At 36.6% G+C, this 21,749-nt stretch overlaps 1 protein-coding gene across 1 annotated transcript; it reads right to left on the reverse strand.

Moving 5' to 3' along the window:
* Positions 1–15,924: 15,924 nt before the first annotated feature.
* Positions 15,925–21,132, reverse strand: ADIPOQ (adiponectin, C1Q and collagen domain containing). The gene is made up of 2 exons (XM_015826174.1): positions 20,916–21,132; positions 15,925–16,460 (listed from the first exon to the last, which is right to left on the reverse strand). The coding sequence occupies exons 1-2, from the start codon at positions 21,130–21,132 to the stop codon at positions 15,925–15,927; spliced, it is 753 nt and encodes a 250-aa protein (XP_015681660.1).
* Between the last annotated feature and the right edge of the window lie 617 nt (positions 21,133–21,749).

Raw genomic sequence — 21,749 nt, forward strand, 5'->3', positions numbered from 1 at the left:
CTACTAAATCTGGGTGACAAAAATCCAGACAATAAATGCCCCTTTTGGGGGCAGTTTGTGGTAAGTCTGCTTTTTGTAATTCAGATCCATAAACTAAATTGACCTATTCAGTTATGTATGTTTTTTTAAATCAAAACAATGAAGTTGTATTTACCTTTGTGTGATATTCATTTATTATCCTTTTAGATTTTGAAGATATGTTTGACGACGATGATATCCAGTGAAATGTGTCTTCCAGCTATGTGGTGCTGAATATTTATATTTCTTATAGACTGTTCTAAACAAAAAGGAAATGTGAACATAGTCATTAAGGCATTATGAAATGGCTAAAGATGGATAAAGAGGGGAATTATGAAGCTCATTTCCATTAGGATTTGTCTAGATGTAGAATTGTGTAGACTTGCTATAATAACATTTAAATAAATATTTAATTTTGAAAAAAATGGCTTGTTTTTTCAATTAAATCATTCTAAACTTAGGATTAGAAAAGATAAGTTGTAACCATATTATCTCTCCACATAGAAGAAACTCTCCTATGTTTATAGCCCAAAAATCTACAATTCACTGGCAGATGAATAAGCTGGAATGTGCTTTCATTCATTTGAGAGCATTTCATGTATGGCTACATAAAGGAAGTACTGATTTCTTTTTAAATTTATTTGCTACCCCATCTCATAGTCAGGCAATTCTGTGGCTTACAAAATCATAAAAGCAAAAATTCAAAACATTAAATATTAATGCCACAAATAATTATGATGCCCTCTTCTTCTCATTTTACTCAAACATGCCACAGAATAAGTCTGAAAGCAGTGTTCATACAATACCCTTACCCATAAACTCAAAAGGATTTTAGAAATCTAAGCACAGTTCTGGTCCTGATAATATAATTATATCTATATTCTTTTTCACAATGATATAGAATTAGTTTGTCGTTTCCTTCTTCCTAGGTGATTCTTTCAATTTTCTAATCTTGTCCTGGACTTTTCTGGTAGTCTCCTATCTGAGTACTAACCCAGTCCATTCCTATTTAGCTTTTTAAATCAACCAAGGCAACCTAGGAAATGCCACCTACTTGGCCTGTGCCTTATTCTGCAGTAGCGTAATACAGCTTTTCTTCTAAAGTTATTTTGCTTCCTTTTAAAATTGAATAAAATATGGAACCAATTCATAATGGTGGGGAAAATGAAGAGGAAGCAGTAGAACTGGATGGGTGCAGATAGCTAATAACTATAGCGGACCTTTTAGAATTAGTAGTGAAACCAACTTATTTTTCATTTTAAAAGACCCTTTGTTTTTATTGTTGGGTGTCTTTTAAACTTCTAATTTAATTTTTTTTAAAATAAAAAGATGTAAAGTGTGATGATCTTTTAAATTTACTATTTATTCATCTACTCCTGTTAAGTTACAGTCTATATTTTTATCCTTTTGTGAATCAGTTTTTATAAGTATATTTGAATGTTTTTACAATAAGCAGGGTTTGGGAGGCTGTGCCCTCAAGTTCTTCCACTAAAATCTCCATCTTCTCTGGCAGCAACTCCTGTTGGCTGAATCCAATAACAACTTAAGTCACTGTTTCTCAACTTTTATTGCTAGATAAGTAAATAAGCATTTTATTTAAAATCACAAAATAGCCAGACAACATAGAATCTCAGATGGTATATTTTTTTGACAAAGTATTATGGAATATAAGTACTTTCAGAATATGTTCCTTTATTTGCATGATTCTTAAGTGCAAGATCTCTGAGGTTATTCTGTGCCAAATTTCCATAGCCTATCATATTTGAGATGTATGATCCAAACATTTGCAAACATTATTGCCATGCTGGTCATGGATGGAAGTTTTGTCATGAGTGCAGAGAACAAGATGAGCACTCTTGCATTAGACAACTACAAATTCTTTGATTTTAAAAGGGATGTTATTTAACTGAAATCCTGTTTTATAGAATGGTAGGCAAATTAGAAAAAATAGTCTACAATAAGGAATTGATTTTTGTGCTTCTGCATCATTTTAAGGTATAGATCATTCTACCAAGTACACATAGTCCTTGGCTTACGACCACAATTGAGCCAAAAATTTCTGTTGCTAAGTGAAACATTTGTTATGTGAGTTTTGCCCCAACCTTCTTGCCACAGTTATTAAATGAATTACTCTAGTTGTTAAGTCAGTAACATGGTTGTTAAGTGAATCTGACTTCCCCATTGACTTTGCTAGTCAGAAGGTCGCAAAAGTGATCACATGGCCCTGGGACACTGCAACCGACATAAATATGAGTCAGTTGCCAAGCATCTGAATTTTGATCACATGACTATAGGGATGTGCAATTGTCATAAGTGTGAAAAACAGTCAAATCACTTTTTTAAGTAGTGTAACTTCAAACAGTCACTAAATGAACTGTTGTAAGTTGTGGACTACCTGTACTGTATGTGTTTTCCCATTCTAGTGCTGCTGTGGCTAGAAAAAAATGGATTCTCTTACTAATGTACCTTGGAAAGGGGCAAAGATTCCTTTCTCAAAATCTGGCCTTAGAATTTGAGGGGAGTATATGCCTATTATTTAAACATATTAAACAAGAATATTCCCACTGAAGATTTAACAGCACACTTTATTGTTGCTTATTTATTCATTAACAAACATGTATTATAATTAATCAACAAAAGTTTTGCCCTACCTACTGTATATTTGGACAGATTTTGGATGGCGCAGAAGAAAAATACATGGAGAAAAAGTATCCATACAGTATATAACTATATAAACTCAACTATATAAATTGTAGTTTGTAGATCATGATTACAGGCCTTAGCATCATAATCCCCAAGATGCATCTATTCTATAGGCACCAGTAGTTCAGAGTTCAGCCAGGCTTCCTGCCGGATCTATTTTTTTTTACAAATGGATGATAGATAAATCAGAGACAGAGAGAGAGACTTCAAGTCTGTCTTCTGGTTATCTCTTGAATAAATTCCTGCAGGTGTCAACATTTTCAGAAATGACTGAATAAGCTGGCCATGCCTAAGGCAAAAATAGAACAGTGCCCTAGTTTCCAGCATAGTTCCTTTAACCACTACATCAAATTGTCTCATATACTGTATATTAAAAATATATTGATTTTTTAAAAAAGAAACTGGCACCCTGCAAAACAAACTGCCATTTTTGCAGGGTCATCTTTTTTTGCAATGGTTACCTTTATCATCAAATATCTGAACTACTGGAATGTATTCTAGATGGATGTTGGATGCAAGGAACTAAGAATGACAAGAGGAATGACTTTGGAGCAGTTTCTTTATTGTTACTTGCCTATAGATAGGAATCTTGTCAGACTAAAGCACAAATCCTCATAACTATTAGTTATACCCTATGAAAGGTTAGGGAGGGTTCATCCTGGCTCTCTTCCTGCCTACCAAAAATTCCATGCTGAGCTTTGCTCCTTGGGAAAGACCTCCTCCGTCCTGTGACTATAGTACTACATTCCACTGCAAGGGAGTTGCATTCGAGCAGTATCTGGAAGCTTCAGATGGTCCAGAATGCTGTGGCCCAGGTACTGGCTGATATGTGCTACTGTGAACACACAATTCCCTTTATTGAAATGAATTAGCATTATGTTATTTAGCATGAATGAAGACCTATATATGTGCAGCCAACCAGATCAGGACTCCTTATCAATATGTACTACTAAAACTCTCATGGTTTTATTAGTAGTGCAAACTTTAACTGGGCAAAACGGTGCATCATAGGACAACTATTTTTGAATCAAGGTACCTCAAGTGAACTAACTTACAGAATGCATCCAAAATCCAGAACTCCCATGGAACTGAAATATGGAAAATTTTATGAAATATTTTATGACATAAAGATTACCACAAAACATTTTATGACATAATACAAAATGTTATACAGTAAAATGTTTCCTATGGTTAACTCCTGATGTTTGACTACAGATACATCTCTAAATAGCTCCTTGAATTTTTAAGAACTGTTCCAACTGTTCCAGTTAGAAATTCTGCCATTGTTGAAGGCATTGAGGAATCTGATAAGGAAATTTATCTGACATGTTGGCCCAATAGGTTACAAGTTTTCTTGTTAGTTTTCAAGTTTTAAATACCTAAAAGGCTTAGCATATTTGAAAGACTAGCTCTCCCACAATGAATCTGCCTATTACTTAGATCAGCAGAAGTGGTCCTTTCAACTAGCTCAAAGTTTCTCAAACTTGGCAGTTTTTGGTTGTGTAGACTTCAACTCCTAGAATTCCCCAGCCAGCAGCTGGGCTATATAGCAAATGGAGGAAGGTCTTCTCCTGTGTGTGACTGTCAGGTTCTGGAATGTCCTCCCATTATTTAGAAAATGATTCCTATTTGCTTCCAAGTGTAATTCAAACACCTGATTTTAATCTTTGAAACTTCACATGGTTTACCACTGAAGTACTTGCAGGACAGCTTCCTCCAACTGGTCATGACCCATCTCACCTATTTCTCTTTTCAGCGATGCCTCATTTCATGAAATGAGGGTGGTGAAGACACAAACGTTGTTTTCTCATAGGGGACTCTGTACTTTGGAAGTGCTCCCACATCCCTCAAATTTTTAATCTGCCCCTATGCTGTCGGTTTTCCATAAGCAATTAAAAACATTTTTTTTTTCAGAAATACTTCAAAACACGAGTTTGCATTTTCTGTGACAGCCCTGCATATTTTGGGTTCCTTTTATTATTGTTCTGTTTATTTTTTTGTACAATTGATGTTTCATGGTTTGTATTGACAGATGTCATAAGCAGCCAAGAATTTGAGCAAACAAGATAATGTATTAGTAATAACTATTTCATATTGACTAAGTCTGCTCAAAGATGAACTTTAATTAATTTTCTCTCCTTTGCAACTGCCTTAACCACAGGACTGCCCAGAATTGGTCTTCAGTAGATTTAGAGGAAGAATGTTTTTATTGTAGACACATGTAACAGATTTTCCAAACTCACAACTATGCATGTGCAAATGTAACATTTTTTAATTATGCATGCTCAAATATATGCTAATCAGCTAATGCATAATGTATGTGTATGTGTGTGTGTGTATATACAATCATTATATAAATGGAAGCTTCTATAGTGTCAACTGTGAGCTGTGTCATGGAATCTCAGCATCAGTCTATACCCTCTTAGTGCCAAATAAAACAATCTGCTGCAGCCGACTGTCTCTGTTGTTTTTCTGGGAAGTGGACAAAAAGTCCAAGAATGCCTTTAGTCACTAATCTGTTTCATAAGTCCAGTGTTTTCTTTAGATGTATGTAGATTGATCTATAAAAAGAACAAAATTAATTAGTGTGTGTGTGTGTATATATAAGGATATATATATATCCTTAATAACTGTAAAAATCCGAATCCCTGGCATATCTATTCAATACTACACAATCTTCGAACTCCAGGATAAATATAAATCAGCTGTTTATTGTTAAAAAATTTAAAACAATAAAAACAACTATTTACAATGTTAAAACAAACTTAGCTTTCGCTGGTCCACTGCCAGCATCTTCAGAGTAAAGCATTGGGGTGGAGAAAGATCTCTTATAAGCCTTGCTAATTTAGTTTTTTACACATTGACCGCGTAATAGGGCCATTCGTCCTAACTGACCGTAATTGCCTTAAATGTCCCGCTTCCCCTTGTTTGCACTCCAGTTCCACAACTTCTGTCTCTCCCCTCCTTATCCTTCCTCTCCTTCCTGGTGCTGTTACTGTTAGTATGCCTACTAACCACTCCCCCACACTCACTTTGGGCCGTGGATCCGAGTCCAGTATCCCAAGTGCCCTTACACTGCTTTTCCCCTCTCCTCCATTCCATTTGTCTGTTTGTTGTTCTTGTCCTCCACTATTTGTCATCATGAGTTCTCTTCTCTCCCGTTTCCCTTCATGTCTGGGTGGGTGTGCTTGCAGCTCTACCCCATCCTTTCGTCCCATCTCTGTGCGATCAGCTGGGCTGCCTGCTGGCTCACTCCTGAATTCATTCCCTCTCATCTCTGGCAATCCTATCCTTGCATCCACCGGTTGTCTCCTTGCAATCATTCTGGGCTGGGCACTCAGGGTTGGCACTGCTGGTGCTCCTCCACTGCTACCCCTCCTATCTTTCTTACCCTGCTGATCCATCCGCTATTCTTGTCTTCCCCTCACTATCCTTCTGGGCCCTATTTCTTCCGATCCTTATCTATGCTTGTGTGTGCAAGCATACTGCCACCCCCTATTCTCCTGCCTCCTTTGCCTATGCCCCCCTTCCGCTTCATTCCCTCTCCTTCCTGATGCCATTGTCGTTAATGTGCCCCCCGTCCCTCCCCCCATGGGCATTTTGGGCCGTACGGCCAGGTCTGATATCCTCGCTGCTTTTTCCTTGCCATTTACCTCCTGTTTGTGTGGATCCACCCATTTGCCTGACCTACCCTCATCTATCCCTGCTGGCCCTGTTTCTTCTGATTTCCCTATGTGCCAGGCTGTATCACCACCTAGTCCCATCCTATTTCTCCCTCTCATCCGGCTGTGATTGGCTGGGCTGCCTGCTGACTTGCTCCCGAATTCACTCCCTCTCCTCCTTGTCAGTTCTATCCTTCCTAATGCTGTCCCCATTGATACGTCCCTCAGCTGTCTCCTTATGATCCTCCGGAACATCCATTCGGTCTTTCTCCACCCCAATGCTTTACTCTGAAGACGCTGGCAGTGGACCAGCGAAAGCTAAGTTTGTTTTAACATTGTACATAGTTGTTTTTATTGTTTTAAATTTTTTAACAATAAACAGCTGATTTATATTTATCCCGGAGTTCGAAGATTGTGTAGTGTGTGTGTGTGTGTGTGTGTGTGTGTGTGTGTGTGTGTGTGTATATATATATATATATATATATATATATATACACACACACATTGGATTGCTAACAAAGAATTAAGGGAGAATGGGATAGCTATTTTGAACTTTTTTTAGCTCTCATCAGCCAAACATACCCTTCTGAGATTCGAACTGGGCTGCCTGCATGTTAAGCAGCTGTGTTAACCTCTAGGCCACAGGCTCTTTCTCACTTTGTCACCTGTGTCAGGGAGGGAAGAGACAGGGGAGGAGAGTTACCTTGAGTGCTTTTTGATGCACCCTGTCGACCAAATATGGGAGAAAGAAATCTTTTGCCTGTATCAGCTCAAACTAGAGCCATCCACAGGCAGCAGTCGCAACTGCGACATCATTTATATTTTTTTAAAATTTGGATTGCTAACAAAGAATTAAGGGAGAATGGGATAGCTATTTCAAACTTTTTTTAGCGGGATAGCTATTTCAAACTTTTTTTAGCTTCATCAGCCAAACACACACACACACACACACACATACACACACACACACACACACACACATATGCAGCTCTGCAGCTCTGTCATGAATGGGCAAACCATTCAAGCAGCAATTTTGAGAGAACATCTTATGATATTCTCAGCATTCCCCATGTATCCAGCTGGCCAAAAGGTTGAAGATCCTGATCTAGGAATACTGCATGAACCCACTAAACTGCAGTTTATCAACAAACCATGTTTTTAATACATAGTTATGGTGAGCACATTTACCATGTTTTTCTGGTACTAGCTTTTAAGATTCCAAGCTTTTTAAAAAGTCTTGTGGTTTAAGCCAGAGTGTTGACGACATCTGTTATAAGTCTCAGGAGGCCCCCTCAACAGAGGCAGTGGTAAGAAATACAGTATTAGGAATTCTAGTGCAGCAACATCTGGAGGATCACAGGTTCTCTTTGCCTCTTTTTAGCCTTGACAGCTCAACCTGCTGCTTTATAAAAACACATTACCCTTTAATGTTTTCACTGTATCATGTTTTTCCATAGCCTCATGAGAACTTTGCTTTATAAAGGCACCCATAAATATAAATAATGAAAGAGTATCTAAATAAGCAGCCAAGCTTGAGGTACGAAAAAATTCTAGGAACTTTAGGCAATTATTTATCCCAGGATTTTTACCTCTCCGTCAAAAGCAAGATGACAGGCAGCCCAGCCTCTTTACTGTTAATTTGATTGCAAGACCTTTTCCTGGGGTTCTGTCAAAGTATTGATTGCCCTGCATTGCACAAGCAGCTCTGAATGGACAGATCCAGCAGCGATAGAAAACAGTTCTCTGAAGCGGAACTGTATCCTGCTGTCACCGAGCAAGATTCCTGCTGCACAAAGGAATGGGGGTAGCAATTAGAACATTCTTTTTGGGGCTCCCCACTGAGAGATGATTAAAAACCCTGGAGCTGAGAGGCAGGTAGGTCAGGCTGAGAGAAGAAAGGCAAAGCCCATATGCTTCTTTTTCATGCTGGTGGAGAAAAGACTAGGATAGGGGTCTTCCACCTTAGCCAGATGGATGCAATCCACTTATAATATTCACTAATCCAGTCACAGATAGTAATTTAGAATATGGCTCAAGACTGGAGTACTGTGCTTGTACACTTTAGTGTGATCTCACCATTGATATAGTGCATTTTTGCTTCAATTCGTTGGTTAGGTTTTGACATGATATTGGACTATAATTTACTTAATTGTGGCTCATTGAATAGGCCAGTGGTGGCAAACTTATGGCACGGGTGCCAGAGGCGGCACTCAGAGTCCTCTCTATGGGCACATGCGCCGTCGCCCCAGTCCTAGGCCTTCAGCTGGGTTTTATAAAACCTTTTCGCTTTAGGCCTCTGCCACCGTGTGCAAAAAAAAAGGTTTAATCAATCAATCAATTTCAACTTCTCACGGGAAAAAAAGATCTTGCAAAGTTGGAATTGATTGAACTTTTTAGTCCCACCCAGTTTGCTATTACCACCATAGCCACGCCCACCCAATGGGCCACATCCAGTCAATGGGCCACACCCACCCGGCACCTGATAATGCATAAGTGGGTTTTGGGTTGCAGTTTGGACACTCAGTCTCTAAAAGGTTTGCCATCACTGAGCAAGACAGTCACTAGAGTGATGAGTATTGGCTGGTTTGCTAACCTCCGCCGCAGTTGGTCGATGTGCCTGCGTAGCATGCGACCGTCTCCCAGGACCACTTCATACGAAAGTGGCCCAGTCACCTTACAAATCACAGCTACCACCCACAGTGCCCCTTGCCCATAGTTCCCACCCAAACTGGCTCGCCAACTTGCAATTGCCGTGGTGCCTTTGGCTGTGTTGCTTGTGAGGCAACTGTATCTGGATGTAGGCTGGAGCGACTAAGTTTTCGGCGATTTCAAATGTCGCCTGGCCACAAACGCACAACAGCGTCGGGGCCTTCAAACCATCTTCACGAACTTGGTTGACTCTTAAGTAATTCTTGACTCTCGCGACATATGAGTTCCACCTCTCTGGTTGTGCGACGTCGAATTCTGAGAGTTTTCCGAGTTTGGCCATGGTGAATTGTTTTTGGTGTTTTCGGCCTCACAGTGCCTTGTGCTGCCACAGCTTCTTTTAATCTCCCAGGGACGGTTCCTTGGGAGCGCTCTTCCTCCAACATTTTTGTACTGGCAGGAATGGGGGGGACATGGTCCCACCAAGGCATTGTCGCTTGGCTTTACCCCCTTAGTGACTCAGCTCTTTGAGGTTGGCAGCACATCCCAACTTCGTCGCCACTGTTATGTTTGGTGATCGGTGATACGAGGCAGCAGGTGCAACAACAACTCTTATTTAAAGGTTTAAACAGAAGCCTGGATAACTGCTGCTCCACCCCTATTTATACACTCAGCAACTAGGCGGCGGCCAATAGGATTCAAGTATTAGTTCCCCCTTTAACACAAGTTAATGAGCATGTAGACAGAAAGTCTGGCACTTAACTGGCAGAGTCTTATGACCGTTTTTTCAACATTTCCAAGTAATTCACATCAATACATTATAGACCCCCTCCTCCTTGTGGCAGCCTCTCAAATACTGGAATACTGCTATCATGTCCCCCTAGTCCTTCTTTTCTCTAGATGGCCATTCCCAAATCCTGCAACCATTCTTCATATGTTTTAGTCTCCAGACCTTTAATCATCTTAGTTGCTGTTCTTTGCACTTTTTCCAAGGTCTCAACGTCTTTTCTGTAATATGGTGATCAAAACTGGACGCAGTATTCTAGATGTGGCCTTATTAAGACTTTATAAAGCAGTACTAATACTTCACATGATTTTGATTCTATGCCTCTGTTTATACAACCAAGAATTATATTAGTTTTTTGGCTCCTGATGCACACCGCTGACTCATGTTTAAGCGATCATCCACTAGGACTCCAAGGTCTCTCTCACAGTTACGGTTTTTGAGCCTGGTTTTGCCTAATCTGTACTTGTACCTTTGGTTTTTCTTGCACAAGTGTAAAACTTGCTTTCCTCCACAAAATATCATTTTGTTGGATAGGGCCAGTGGTGTGATTCAGCCGGTTTGCACCACTTCAGCAGAACCGGTAGCTAATTTTTTGTTGCCCAGACCCAGAATGGACTTCTGGAAGCAGCATCCACACAGAGAACCGGTTGTTCACATATTTGAATACCACCACTGGATAGGGCCCATTGTTCAAGTCTGTCAACATCTTTTTGGATTCTGAGCTTGTCTTCTGGGGTTTTGGCTATTCCTGCCAGCTTGGTGTCATCTGCATGTTTGATGAGATCCCCTTCTATTCCCTCATCTAAGTCATTTATGAAGATATTGAAGAATACTAAGTAAGATATTAATTAAGATATTGAAAAGATTAAAGAAACAGCTCGACATCTTTCTTACACTATACAGATGGGTTCTTATAACATGTATGACAATACATTGACCAGCTAAAATAAGACAAAATATAGAAAGAAATTGTGACTTATTGGACATACAGCTATAATTCCTGAATTACCACCAATACACTATATTACCAGCTGGGTTATGGATACTGATTAAGAATGCCTATGATTTTGCTCAGTTATTGCACCTAAGGCTGCCTATACATGTTGTAATCCTTATGGTGCCCCGGATTATCCCTCCCTAAAAATCTCATTACAACAAATAACAGAAAAACCTACCCCTAATTTCGGTAGCAAAAATAAAACATTCTCCTTCCATTGTTCAAGCTGATAAGAGTTATGGCCTAGACAGAGAGAGAAAGAAGAACTCAGCTGGAGGAAAGCACTAGGTAGGTGACATTGAGCAATTTACAGCAGATCAGCTTAATTTAATATAAAGAGCATATGGATGCAAATATAAAAATAAATGAAGCTAGGTTTCATGGTACTTAAAGAAGGCCGAGCCCCATATGTTAGCCTGCTGGTATTTTTCTATAACTGTTTTATTTGTCAAAAGTAAATAAGAAGAAGCTGTGGAGATAAAAATAAACTAATAGCAATTGTTGAACGACTCCTTCTAATTTCTCTCTTTAACAATACTTTCAATGGCAATAGCTGACATTGGATATATAATATAGTTGTTACCCACATATTAATGTCTACAGATCAAACTATAGAGACCAATTGTAATATTACCAAGTACCTAGGTAGTAATATAAACTTTTGCACCCACCAAAAACCTGAGAGAAATTGTTTATATTTCTAGGAATAAAATATCCAAAGTTATCATTCGCAACTGATTTCATTTTTAGAAAGTGTTCACTGGATTACATCCTTACTGAGTTTTTCAAGCAATATTTTCTTTCTTTTCAATTCTTTTTTCAGAAGTTTGATCCTCTTTCTAAGAAGGGGGAAAAGTCACAGATGTCCTTGATACCTTTGGAGGCCCACCCCATTTACATCTGTTTTTCTGCAAGCCAATCTTGTGTGCCTGAGTTATATAATTTTTTTCAGGTCAAAGCTCCATAAATCTTTAAGTGTCATACTACAGCCACACTCTAAAATCAGCAAGGCCAATACAAAAATCAAATACATCAAATCAAGTTTCAAATAATGTTCATTATTGTCACTGATCCACAGTGAAGTAAAATAAAATATAGTAGTTGCCAAATATTGATACATACATAGGGATATATAACAGTAGCATGAACTGCCAATTGCATTACATTGACCATACTGCTCACCTCAACATTAGCAGAGTGATGGCTGCAGGACCTGGGTTTGGCTAGTCTAAAGAAAAGAAGAAATAGGGGAGACATGATAGCAGTGTTCCAATATTTGAAGGAATTAAGGAGAACTCTCTGGACAGTGAAGACAATTAACCAGTGGAACATCTTGCCTTCAAAAATGGTGGCCGCTCCATCACTGGAGTTTTTTTAAGAAGAGGCTAGACAGTCACTTGACTGAGATGATATAGTTTCTCCTGCTTGAGCAGGGGGCTGGACTAGAAGACCTCCAAGGTCCCTTCCAGCTCTATTCTATTCTATTCTATTCTATTCTATTCTATTCTAAAATGTTCTATTAACATAGTTAAGCATTGCATGCTAGTGGTGTGTGTGAATTTGGCTGTAAAAAGTCTACATTCTAGAGACCATGTCTGGTACAAGGTGATGCTTATAAACTCATTTGCTCCCATGGAAAACACGTTTAATGAAGAGAAGGACGAGGGGGAACATGATAGTATTGTTCCAATATCTCAGGGGCTGCCACAAAGAAGAGGGAGTCAAGCTATTTTCCAAAGCGCCTGAAGGCAGGACAAGAAGCAATGGGTGGAAACTAATCAAGGAGAGAAGCAACCTAGAACTAAGGAGAAACTTCCTAACAGTTAGAACAATTAACCAGTGGAACAACCTGCCTCCAGAAGCGGTGAATGTTCCAACACTGGAAGTTTTTAAGAAGAGACTGGACAGCCATTTGTCCGAAATGGTATAGGGTTTCATGCCTGAGCAGGGGGGTGGACTAGATGACCTCCAAGGTCCCTTCCAACTTTACTATTATTATTATAATGTCACCAAAATATGGCAATTCAAGCCTAGTGATTTGAGTGAGTGAGAATTCTGGACCAATTTTTATGATATGCTTGTTTTTTCTCTTGGCTATCCATAATATTCTCAAGAGTCTTCTCCAATATCAAAGCTCAAAAGCATCAATATTCTATTAGTCTTGCTTCTTCAAAGACCAACTGTTATTTATAAAATATATTTTGAAGTCACCAGATTTCAAAGGTATAATAATGCCTTTCAGATATTGTGGTAGAAGCACCAGAATTTCTTTGCCATGGGCAATATTCCATCATGCAGCTATATTCTGAACATTTAATATTTAATTTATTTGCTGCAATTTATGTGCCACCTACTTGAGGATTTTTAAACAATAATAATAAGCTCTATAAAAAAGCACTGCAGTTGTGTATATTCAGGTGATAAAAGCAGATCCAGTTATAAAAGAAAGCAAGTTGTATTTTGATTTTATCTAAAAATCTAATTTATTTTCTGGGAACTCTGTTCACTTCTGTTCTTAAAAAAAGAAGCACTTGAGAACCTATTGGAAAATGATCTTTGTTGTTGATAGCTGGGCACCATCTTGTGGATATTTCCAGTGACTGCAGGGTAACTTGAGATTTCAAATATTTTTATCAATGAGACTTTCCCAGAAATAGTTTCACTGAGCCAAAAGCAACAAGGTAAATTATAGATTTTAGAAGAGAAAAAATTACTGACCGAGTTACAAGGAACTAAGTATGATCTCATAATAGGCTAAACTTCGAAAGAATAATATGTAGTAGTATATATTAAGATTCTGTGCTATGCCTTTTAAAATATATCTCAAAATGATGCTAACAATATTAATAAAGATCAATTATGCATAAAAAGATCAATTATGTATGCCTTTATATACTTTTAGATTCACTTCTGATGCTTTATGACTAATTTTGCTAGGATACCTGGTAGGTCCATTTTTTAATATCAATTTTTAAAAGAGCTTCACATATTCCCTTCATTCAAGCAACTTTTTCAAATCCTTGCTTTCTCTATGTTTTTTGGAAATTGCTTTCTATACTTTTGAAAGATGTTAATTTAAGGATATTCATAGAAGGGAAATGTAGTTTAGTCTGAGTTATACATAAGATTGTCTTATTCTTTCAGTAATTCTTTCAATTATAGTTTATATTATTTTCATTTTGTTAATGCTTCCCTTCCAACTTTTTTTTAAATTATTATTATTATTATTATTATTATTATTATTATTATTATTATTATTATTATTATTATTATTACTATTATTACTATTATTATTACTATTACTATTATTATTAATGCATTTTACTGTATTTTACTATTCCTCTCCATTTCATTTTATATTAACATGCTCATTGGAATATTCCTTTTTGACAATGTTAAATATTCTTAAATCTAAGATTGAAATGAATCTTAATAAATCCAGCAGTGACATTTGTTTTAAGTGTTATGGCCTTTAGGCTATTCAGTCGCAGTGAGGACATGTCTGATATGTGGTTAGCTCTGAGCAAATTGCCTTTAAAATAATTTTTTTCACAAGCTTTTCTTGTTACCATAATAGAATATTCAGAGTCCTTTTGTGTGTGGCAGAAAGGGAATGAGGGAAAAAGAGAAGTTGCATCACCAACCTAAAAACAGATGGGCAACTCACAGGTATTCCTTCAAATAAACATATATTTCTTAAAAGTCAATTCCATAATATGGAAGAAAACTGGAAAAAGAAAATCATGAATGACAGAAAGTATGGTAGAGATTTTGGATTATGAGCAGCTAAAATGTGCTTTCTAAAAGCTAAGTTGTGTGCTTTTTAATGGTTTAATAGCAAGCATGTATTATAGGGTTCACAATGAATATTGAATAGATATATTTTGTCCCAATTCCGCCTTAATGCCTTCATTCTTTTATTATGATCACTGACTAGAATTCTGCAACTTAAATCAAATAAACAGATTCTACTTCAAGTAATTCAACAAACATAAAATTATAACTACATCAATAACATAATCAAGACATGTTGAGTTTTGCAGATATAACAACATTTTGCCACATTCAGGAAAACTGAATCATATTGATCCAACAGGAGTAGCTCTACTTAAAAAAAGTTGAACATTTATGGATACTTCACCAAATAGGGAGTTATGAAATAGGCCTTGTGTCCCTATTGAAAGCTCAATATACATGGAATAGGAATTGGGCTAGGAATTTAAGGGGATTGTCTCTACAAGGACACAAATTAACATGTGGAATGTTTTTATAGCTCAGAATTATATTGATCAAATAGCCTTCCAAGTTTCAGGCACATTGCTTCAGAGCAGTAACGCTCTATCATAGCCAGACATTTTTGAGAATCCACAATGTTGGTTTTTGCAGGGATTAATTTTTCCATGTTAATTCATAATTATCTGCCTTAATCAAAGAACCCAGACCTTCTGAATGAAACAATAAAGGAACAAAGATACGAGTTTAAATGCAACTGAAATTTTAATTTAGGTCTAAACAAGAATCATTCTGAAAATTGTGGTGCTAAATCTTTATTTCACTGACTTGATTCACACAATATGGTATTACCATAGTTTATTAAATAAATCACAATTAGCTAAATTTTCACAGCATGACAAGCTATAAAATATGGTTTACAAAGCCCAATGGCTGTATTCATATTACATGCTAATCCAAAACCAAATTCCATTAAGGCTTAATACAATGTATAAGTCCAATCAATGTTTATTCTTTGTTGGTGTAACTATAAATAAACATACTATAACATTATCTTGAATAAGTACAGGCTGAAATCTTGTGTCTGTGTGTGTATGTACACACATACACATGCTCGTGTATATGCTTATTACTTGATTTCATTATATCTAATTATTGCATAACAGACAACTGAATATCTGAACTGAAAACCACTGAAGCGGTGTGAAGGAATACAAATATTTGATGATTTACACATACAAATCATCTTAATATGCAAGTTATAAACATTCAAATTTGAACCACCTTCAAGGTTATTTTGTGTTTCTAACATACCAGACGACTACAAGAAAAATGGAGTCCATGTCATACTTGGTTGTTCTTCTATCTTCTCTACTCTATCACTCATAATTCAAATCAGGGTAAAGTAAAAATCCCATGAAAGTTGAATCATTAATATTATCAGCATAGATACTACTGTTTTCTTCTTCTCCATATAACTGTAGCCAAACTTCATCCCCCGATGCCAAATGGAGTAAAACAGATCCAGAAGCCTGATCCACATCATTCTTCTGGTACTGGTCATAGGTGATTATGATTGCCGTGTCCTTCTTGAATAAACTAACTTTCACATCTGAGGCATATACACTAAGATGATATGCAAAATAGTATACTCCAGCAGTGGTGCATTGGAACTTTCCTGTAATTGTATCATAATGATTTTGTTCATTGTAGAAGATCTTTGTAAATTTGATAGGCATATTAATATAAGAAACTCTGGATGTTAAGCCAACACTAAAGGCAGATCGATAGATAGTGGCACTTTCCCCCCTTTCCCCCTTCGATCCTGGGTATCCTGAAATACCTGGCACTCCTTGAAGACCTATAGTGCCAGGAACTCCTAAGGATCCTTTATCTCCCTTTTGACCAGGTGTACCTATAAAATAAATGGGTTTTTTTATTAGGATAGTTCATTCTCTTTTTTTCATGTCCAAGTTTTTTATTAATTTTCCAATATTACATTTACATATTTGAAAAGTAGCGTGGTGGTTGAGCATCGTAATTCCATTACATTTGAATATCATCAGTACAAATCTCAAAGTATTACAACAACTAATTCCCTCTCTTTCCCCCATAAGATCTACTGTCATATTCAGATCAATACAGTTCTTGTTCTATCAATCAAACAAAAAAATACCTTTCTAGTATTCATCAATAATTTTCAGTCTATACATATCTTAATTAATTTGACATTCCATCTTTTAGACAATAACCTAATAAGTTTTCCTTAACTTTAATTTTGCATTGATATTTAAATTTAATGTTTAATCTTTATCATTTCCGGATTTTAAATGATCCCAATTTCTCAGTCTCCTATCTCATATTTAGGACTAATAATTTTTTTTCCTTTTCCTTTTTCTACTTCCTTCCTTTCTTCCTTTCCAAAAAAAAAGAGAAAATAAATAAATAAACCATCAACATTTATACCACAAGCCAATATACGAATTTAATTATTAGTATTTATACTTCTAAGTTTTATTTAACCTGTGTCTCAACTCATGACAATATCTTAAATTCAAGTCTTAGTTATCTATAAACATTCAAACTTTTAGCAAATCAGTAACCTGGTGATTAATTTTCCCTTAATATTTTAATTTAACATTTAATATTTATCTTTTTTAGGATAGTTCATTCTCATTCAACTAAAGAATCTTAGCTGATTATATTATATGCCCTTTATTTCCCTTCAGAAGGACAAGACACCAAATTAACAAGTCCCTTTATAAATGGCAATAACAGCTATTATAATATTACAGTTGGAATTATATCCTGTGATTGTTTATCATGAATTCCAAGGGCGTTCTCCCATATTCTCAGAGTTATGAGTTTAGTGATACTACTTCATCAAGAACAAGTAGAATGACTCCTAGCTTCATTTCCCTCATAGTTGTACTTTTTGGTGTTCAGGTTTTAGACAAACAAGATCCCCACATTCAACTGCTATTAAATATGAGGGTTTAATTAATCACAAACTTGCAGTTGCCAACTCCCTGCTAGCTTCCGAAGATATGGAGCCATTCTAATCACACAAGAAATATTGTTCCATAGGAAGGGAAAGCAGTAGAGAGGATATGAGTCTGACATCCCTAACAATAATACTGTCCTAGAATATGTTACTAAATAGACAGATACCATTGGAAGCACGTAGCCCTAAAGATGCACTAGTGCTATTAGGGGCACTCCAAAAGTAATTGGGCTAGATTGTTCTGTGGTCATAAATGTATCAAAAGTTCTAAAAAATCCCTTCCTTGGGAATTTGCATTTGTATACCTCAAGGCACATATGGCCAGGTTGTCCTCAGATCTAATTTAGTTGTAAAGGGAATCCAGGTGCTAGTTGGTGTAAGATTACCAAGGGAACTACAGACTGATTTATATAATGGAGGAGATAGCAGTATTTCTATTGAGGGATGGGAATGGATTGCCCAGCTATTTCTGGAAAAATCTATTATCTGCCCATAAAAGAGTAGATGGGACAGAATATAATAATTTGAGAGGCAACAATAGATTTGGATCAATAGGAAAGAAAAACCAGTTAGTAAACTAGCAAAGACAGAAGTACTAGCAGTAGCAGGAGAAGCAATAAGTTTTATTTTAAATGAGAAGGAGGATAACGCTATCCTTGTCCCTAACAGTCTTCTATCTCTAGATGTGCATCTTTTTGAGTCTGCCATTTATTTTGATTGCAGTAGTTTCTGCAGAACACTCAGGGCTCACAAATATTTACCTCTCATGGCTGCATAAGTATGCATCAATAAATAAGTGATATAATAGCTGGATATGTTCTGCTTTGCCAGTACATGGACATGGTGGGTTCCCATTGTATATAGAGCCTTTATTAGAACATGACTATTATCAGCTAGATACTTTTAGGAAAGTATTATAAGAAAAACATATCTCTTTATCATATTTAACTAACGATAAGCTTTTCATGGTAATGACAATGATGCAGATTCTCATAATATTGCTTTTAGTTGTCATGAGACAGAGAGGAAGGCTAGAAATGCCAGTATATATGATAGCCAGCCATGATGTTTGCATAACACCCTTATTTGTTCTGACAGTCAAATCATCTCACAAAAAAGGAAAGAAGGTTTCCCCCAAGATGGGATGAACAGGTGAACAATATTGGAAAAATACAGTAAAATCACTTTATATTGGAAAGTGTTTATAAATTGGAGAATGCAACAGGACTGTAAATGGATGTATCAAATGGGACTTTGGGAATGTGTGGAGCATGTTCATGGCCTTGGCTTCCACCCAGTTGGATAAAAAGATGTTACCTAGGGATGGTTTGGTTCCATTATTATTTTAAAGTCACTTTACCCACTTTTATTTATTCATTTAGTGAAAGGCATCTACAGAGGTCATGCAATCACTGATATACTATTTTAAATTACTATACTTGGAAGGTACTATAGATGGCAAAAAAAGGAATGTTTTTTAATATTGGGGCTATAGAGTATCTTTAATTTCCCCTGTTTGAGTGGGGCATATCATGATTAAAGTTAATGAATTTGCAGATCTCATTTCACAGTCCTTGAACACTACTGTTAATGCCTTAGCAGCAGTAAATCAAGAACTTGATCGAATGAGACAAGCAATTATACAAAATCAACTGGCTCTCCAATGTGCTAAATGCTACTCTAGAGGAACTATGTGCCATTATTAAAGTGGAATGATGTCTGTTCATCCCAAACAAGGCTAAATCTATATACTACTAAAACTTTTGAGACCCATTGTGATGGAATGATGGTGTGTTGCGTAGCCAGCACAGTGATGTAATCCTGATACAGATTTTCCTGTGCCTAAATCACAGCTTTTGTATCTTTGATACCTGGCTTGTATCCTTTCACTAACTTTTCAAAATAGTTAATAACAATCACAATTTGTTCAGGATACATTTGTTCTCCTATGTGATATCCCTAGTTTGTCTATATAAAATGTATTACCATATTTCTAGAACGAGAGAAATCTATCAAACCATGAGTTATGAATACTTAAATTAAAGTACTATAACTAAAATAATAATTATAGACAACCAAAGGATTTGCAGCAGTGAATTTTTGATACGTGATTTTTGTCAAAGTCTGTCAAACACCTCCCCAAAACCCAAAATAAAAAAAGTTCTTTAGTCTATGGCATTTCCTAGAAACTTTTACTCCTTTGTCATCCCCACTTCTTTTTTAAAAAAAATCATACTTAATTTGTTGGGTTTTATCTTACTTTATTGTTTAGTAATTTTTAATGTTCAAGTTAATGTTTGTAAACATACAGGTTTTTTCCTGTCTCAACTTCAATGAAAAAAAATCAACCTTACAATTTTATTTTTAATAACCTGCTATTCCTCCTTTACCTGTCATGTTAAGAATCTACAGCCATGAGAAAAAAGAATAAGTATCCTCTTCTAGAATATATATTTATTCAATATTGTTTAATTTTCTCCTAAGTATGTTACTTGATAAATTCTGGTAATGTATTTTATAGTGTTGTTTTTTTTTCTTGTGCCTTCCTTCATTATTGGATTCTATTGCTGTCATTTTATTCTTTTTAATTGTTTTATCAGCTGTGATATGACCTATCCAGATGCATTTGGGAAGCAACTTTCAGAATTTACAGCAGATATTTTTGGAAAGAGTTGCTGGCCAAACAAATCTGAAAAGTTCTGGGAAGACTGTCAAGCAACACTGGCAGTCCTGAAAAGAAAAGAGAAACTAGATACAATATTCATAAATAAATGTATTTTTTTCCAGTAAGTTAAATCTGTAAGGACATCAGTTTTTCTTTCATCCATCTTGTTCGGCTGCACTATGTGCACCTAATGACTCATGACCAACATAATTCAGATTTTCTTTAACATCAACATTCTTTTTCTAGGGCATGTATAGCATTGTATATTTCTGTTATGTTCTTTCTATAAATCTGAAGAAAAAAATTGGAAAAAGGACTATCTTGAGAATTACTGGTGTAAATCAGTGTTTCTCAAACTTGGCAACTGTAAGATGTGAGGGGTTCAACTCCCAGAATTCCCCAGCCAGCCAAACTGGTTGGGAAATTTCTGAAGTTGAAGTCCAAACATTTTAAAGTTGCCAAGTTTGAAAAACAATGGTGTACATAATCATTTCCATCCCATTTAATCAGGAAACCTAATTTAAATGAATTAAAGCAGGCTTACTCTCTTGATGTCACCCAATATATTACACAACACTTCCCATAATCCTTAGCTAGCACAGGAATTGTGTTCCAAAATACCTGGAGAACACTAGTTTGAAGAATACTGCACATCAAACATACCATTCTCACAGAAAAAAGATGAACACTAAATCTATCACCTTGCTCTCCTTTCTCTCCCTTTTGGCCATCTCTTCCATCCCGTCCATCTCTCCCAGCTTCTCCATTATGACCTGGGTGACCTGGTGCTCCAGCCATCCAATTTACACAAGATCCTTGGGGTTGTTGAGAGTTTTCTTCTGCAGCAACTTCATGGTAACAGCTAAGCATCACTAGCAGCACCATAGAACAAAAAAGAAGGGTTGATCCTTGCTTCATGTTTAACCTGGAAAAAATATAGTGTAATACTATCAATGATAGGTTTTTTTTAGAAAGAAGATACATTTCTGCAAGAGCGGGAGAAAGAAGTTGTGGCCCTCTAAGAGTCATTGATCTACAGCTTTCAATATTTTTCAGCAATGGTCATGGTGGCTGAAGCTGCTGAGTTGAAAATAGCAATATCTCGAGACCTTAGGACAGGGGTTCCTAACCGAGGATGTGAAAACTTGGGTTTTCAAAATTATAGTGTATATGCATAATTCGTTGCCGTTATTTCAAACTTTTGTAAGGGGTGTGAGAATATATCAAAAGCATTCTAGGGGTGCGGGGTATAGAAAAGGTTGGGAGCTGCTGCCTTAGGAAATATCATTGGAAGCTACTTTGTCTCAATTCAGGCCTTTTCTCAGTCTGATCCAGTCTGAAGGCCCATCTATTCCGTGCGGCCGGCCTGGCGTAGTTTGATTATGTTTTAGTGGGGTTTTTGTATGGGGTATTTTTAGAGCAGGCCTGTTATTTAATTTGATTTTAGAACAGAAATCTGCGTATATTTATCATGGTTTTTATTATCGCCTGTTCACCGCCCTGAGTCCCGTAAGGGAGATAGGGCGGTATATAAA

Source organism: Protobothrops mucrosquamatus, unplaced genomic scaffold (assembly GCF_001527695.2).
Source record: "Protobothrops mucrosquamatus isolate PMUCROS unplaced genomic scaffold, P.Mucros_1.0 scaffold2991, whole genome shotgun sequence".
In the NCBI taxonomy this organism is placed as follows: domain Eukaryota; kingdom Metazoa; phylum Chordata; class Lepidosauria; order Squamata; family Viperidae; genus Protobothrops; species Protobothrops mucrosquamatus.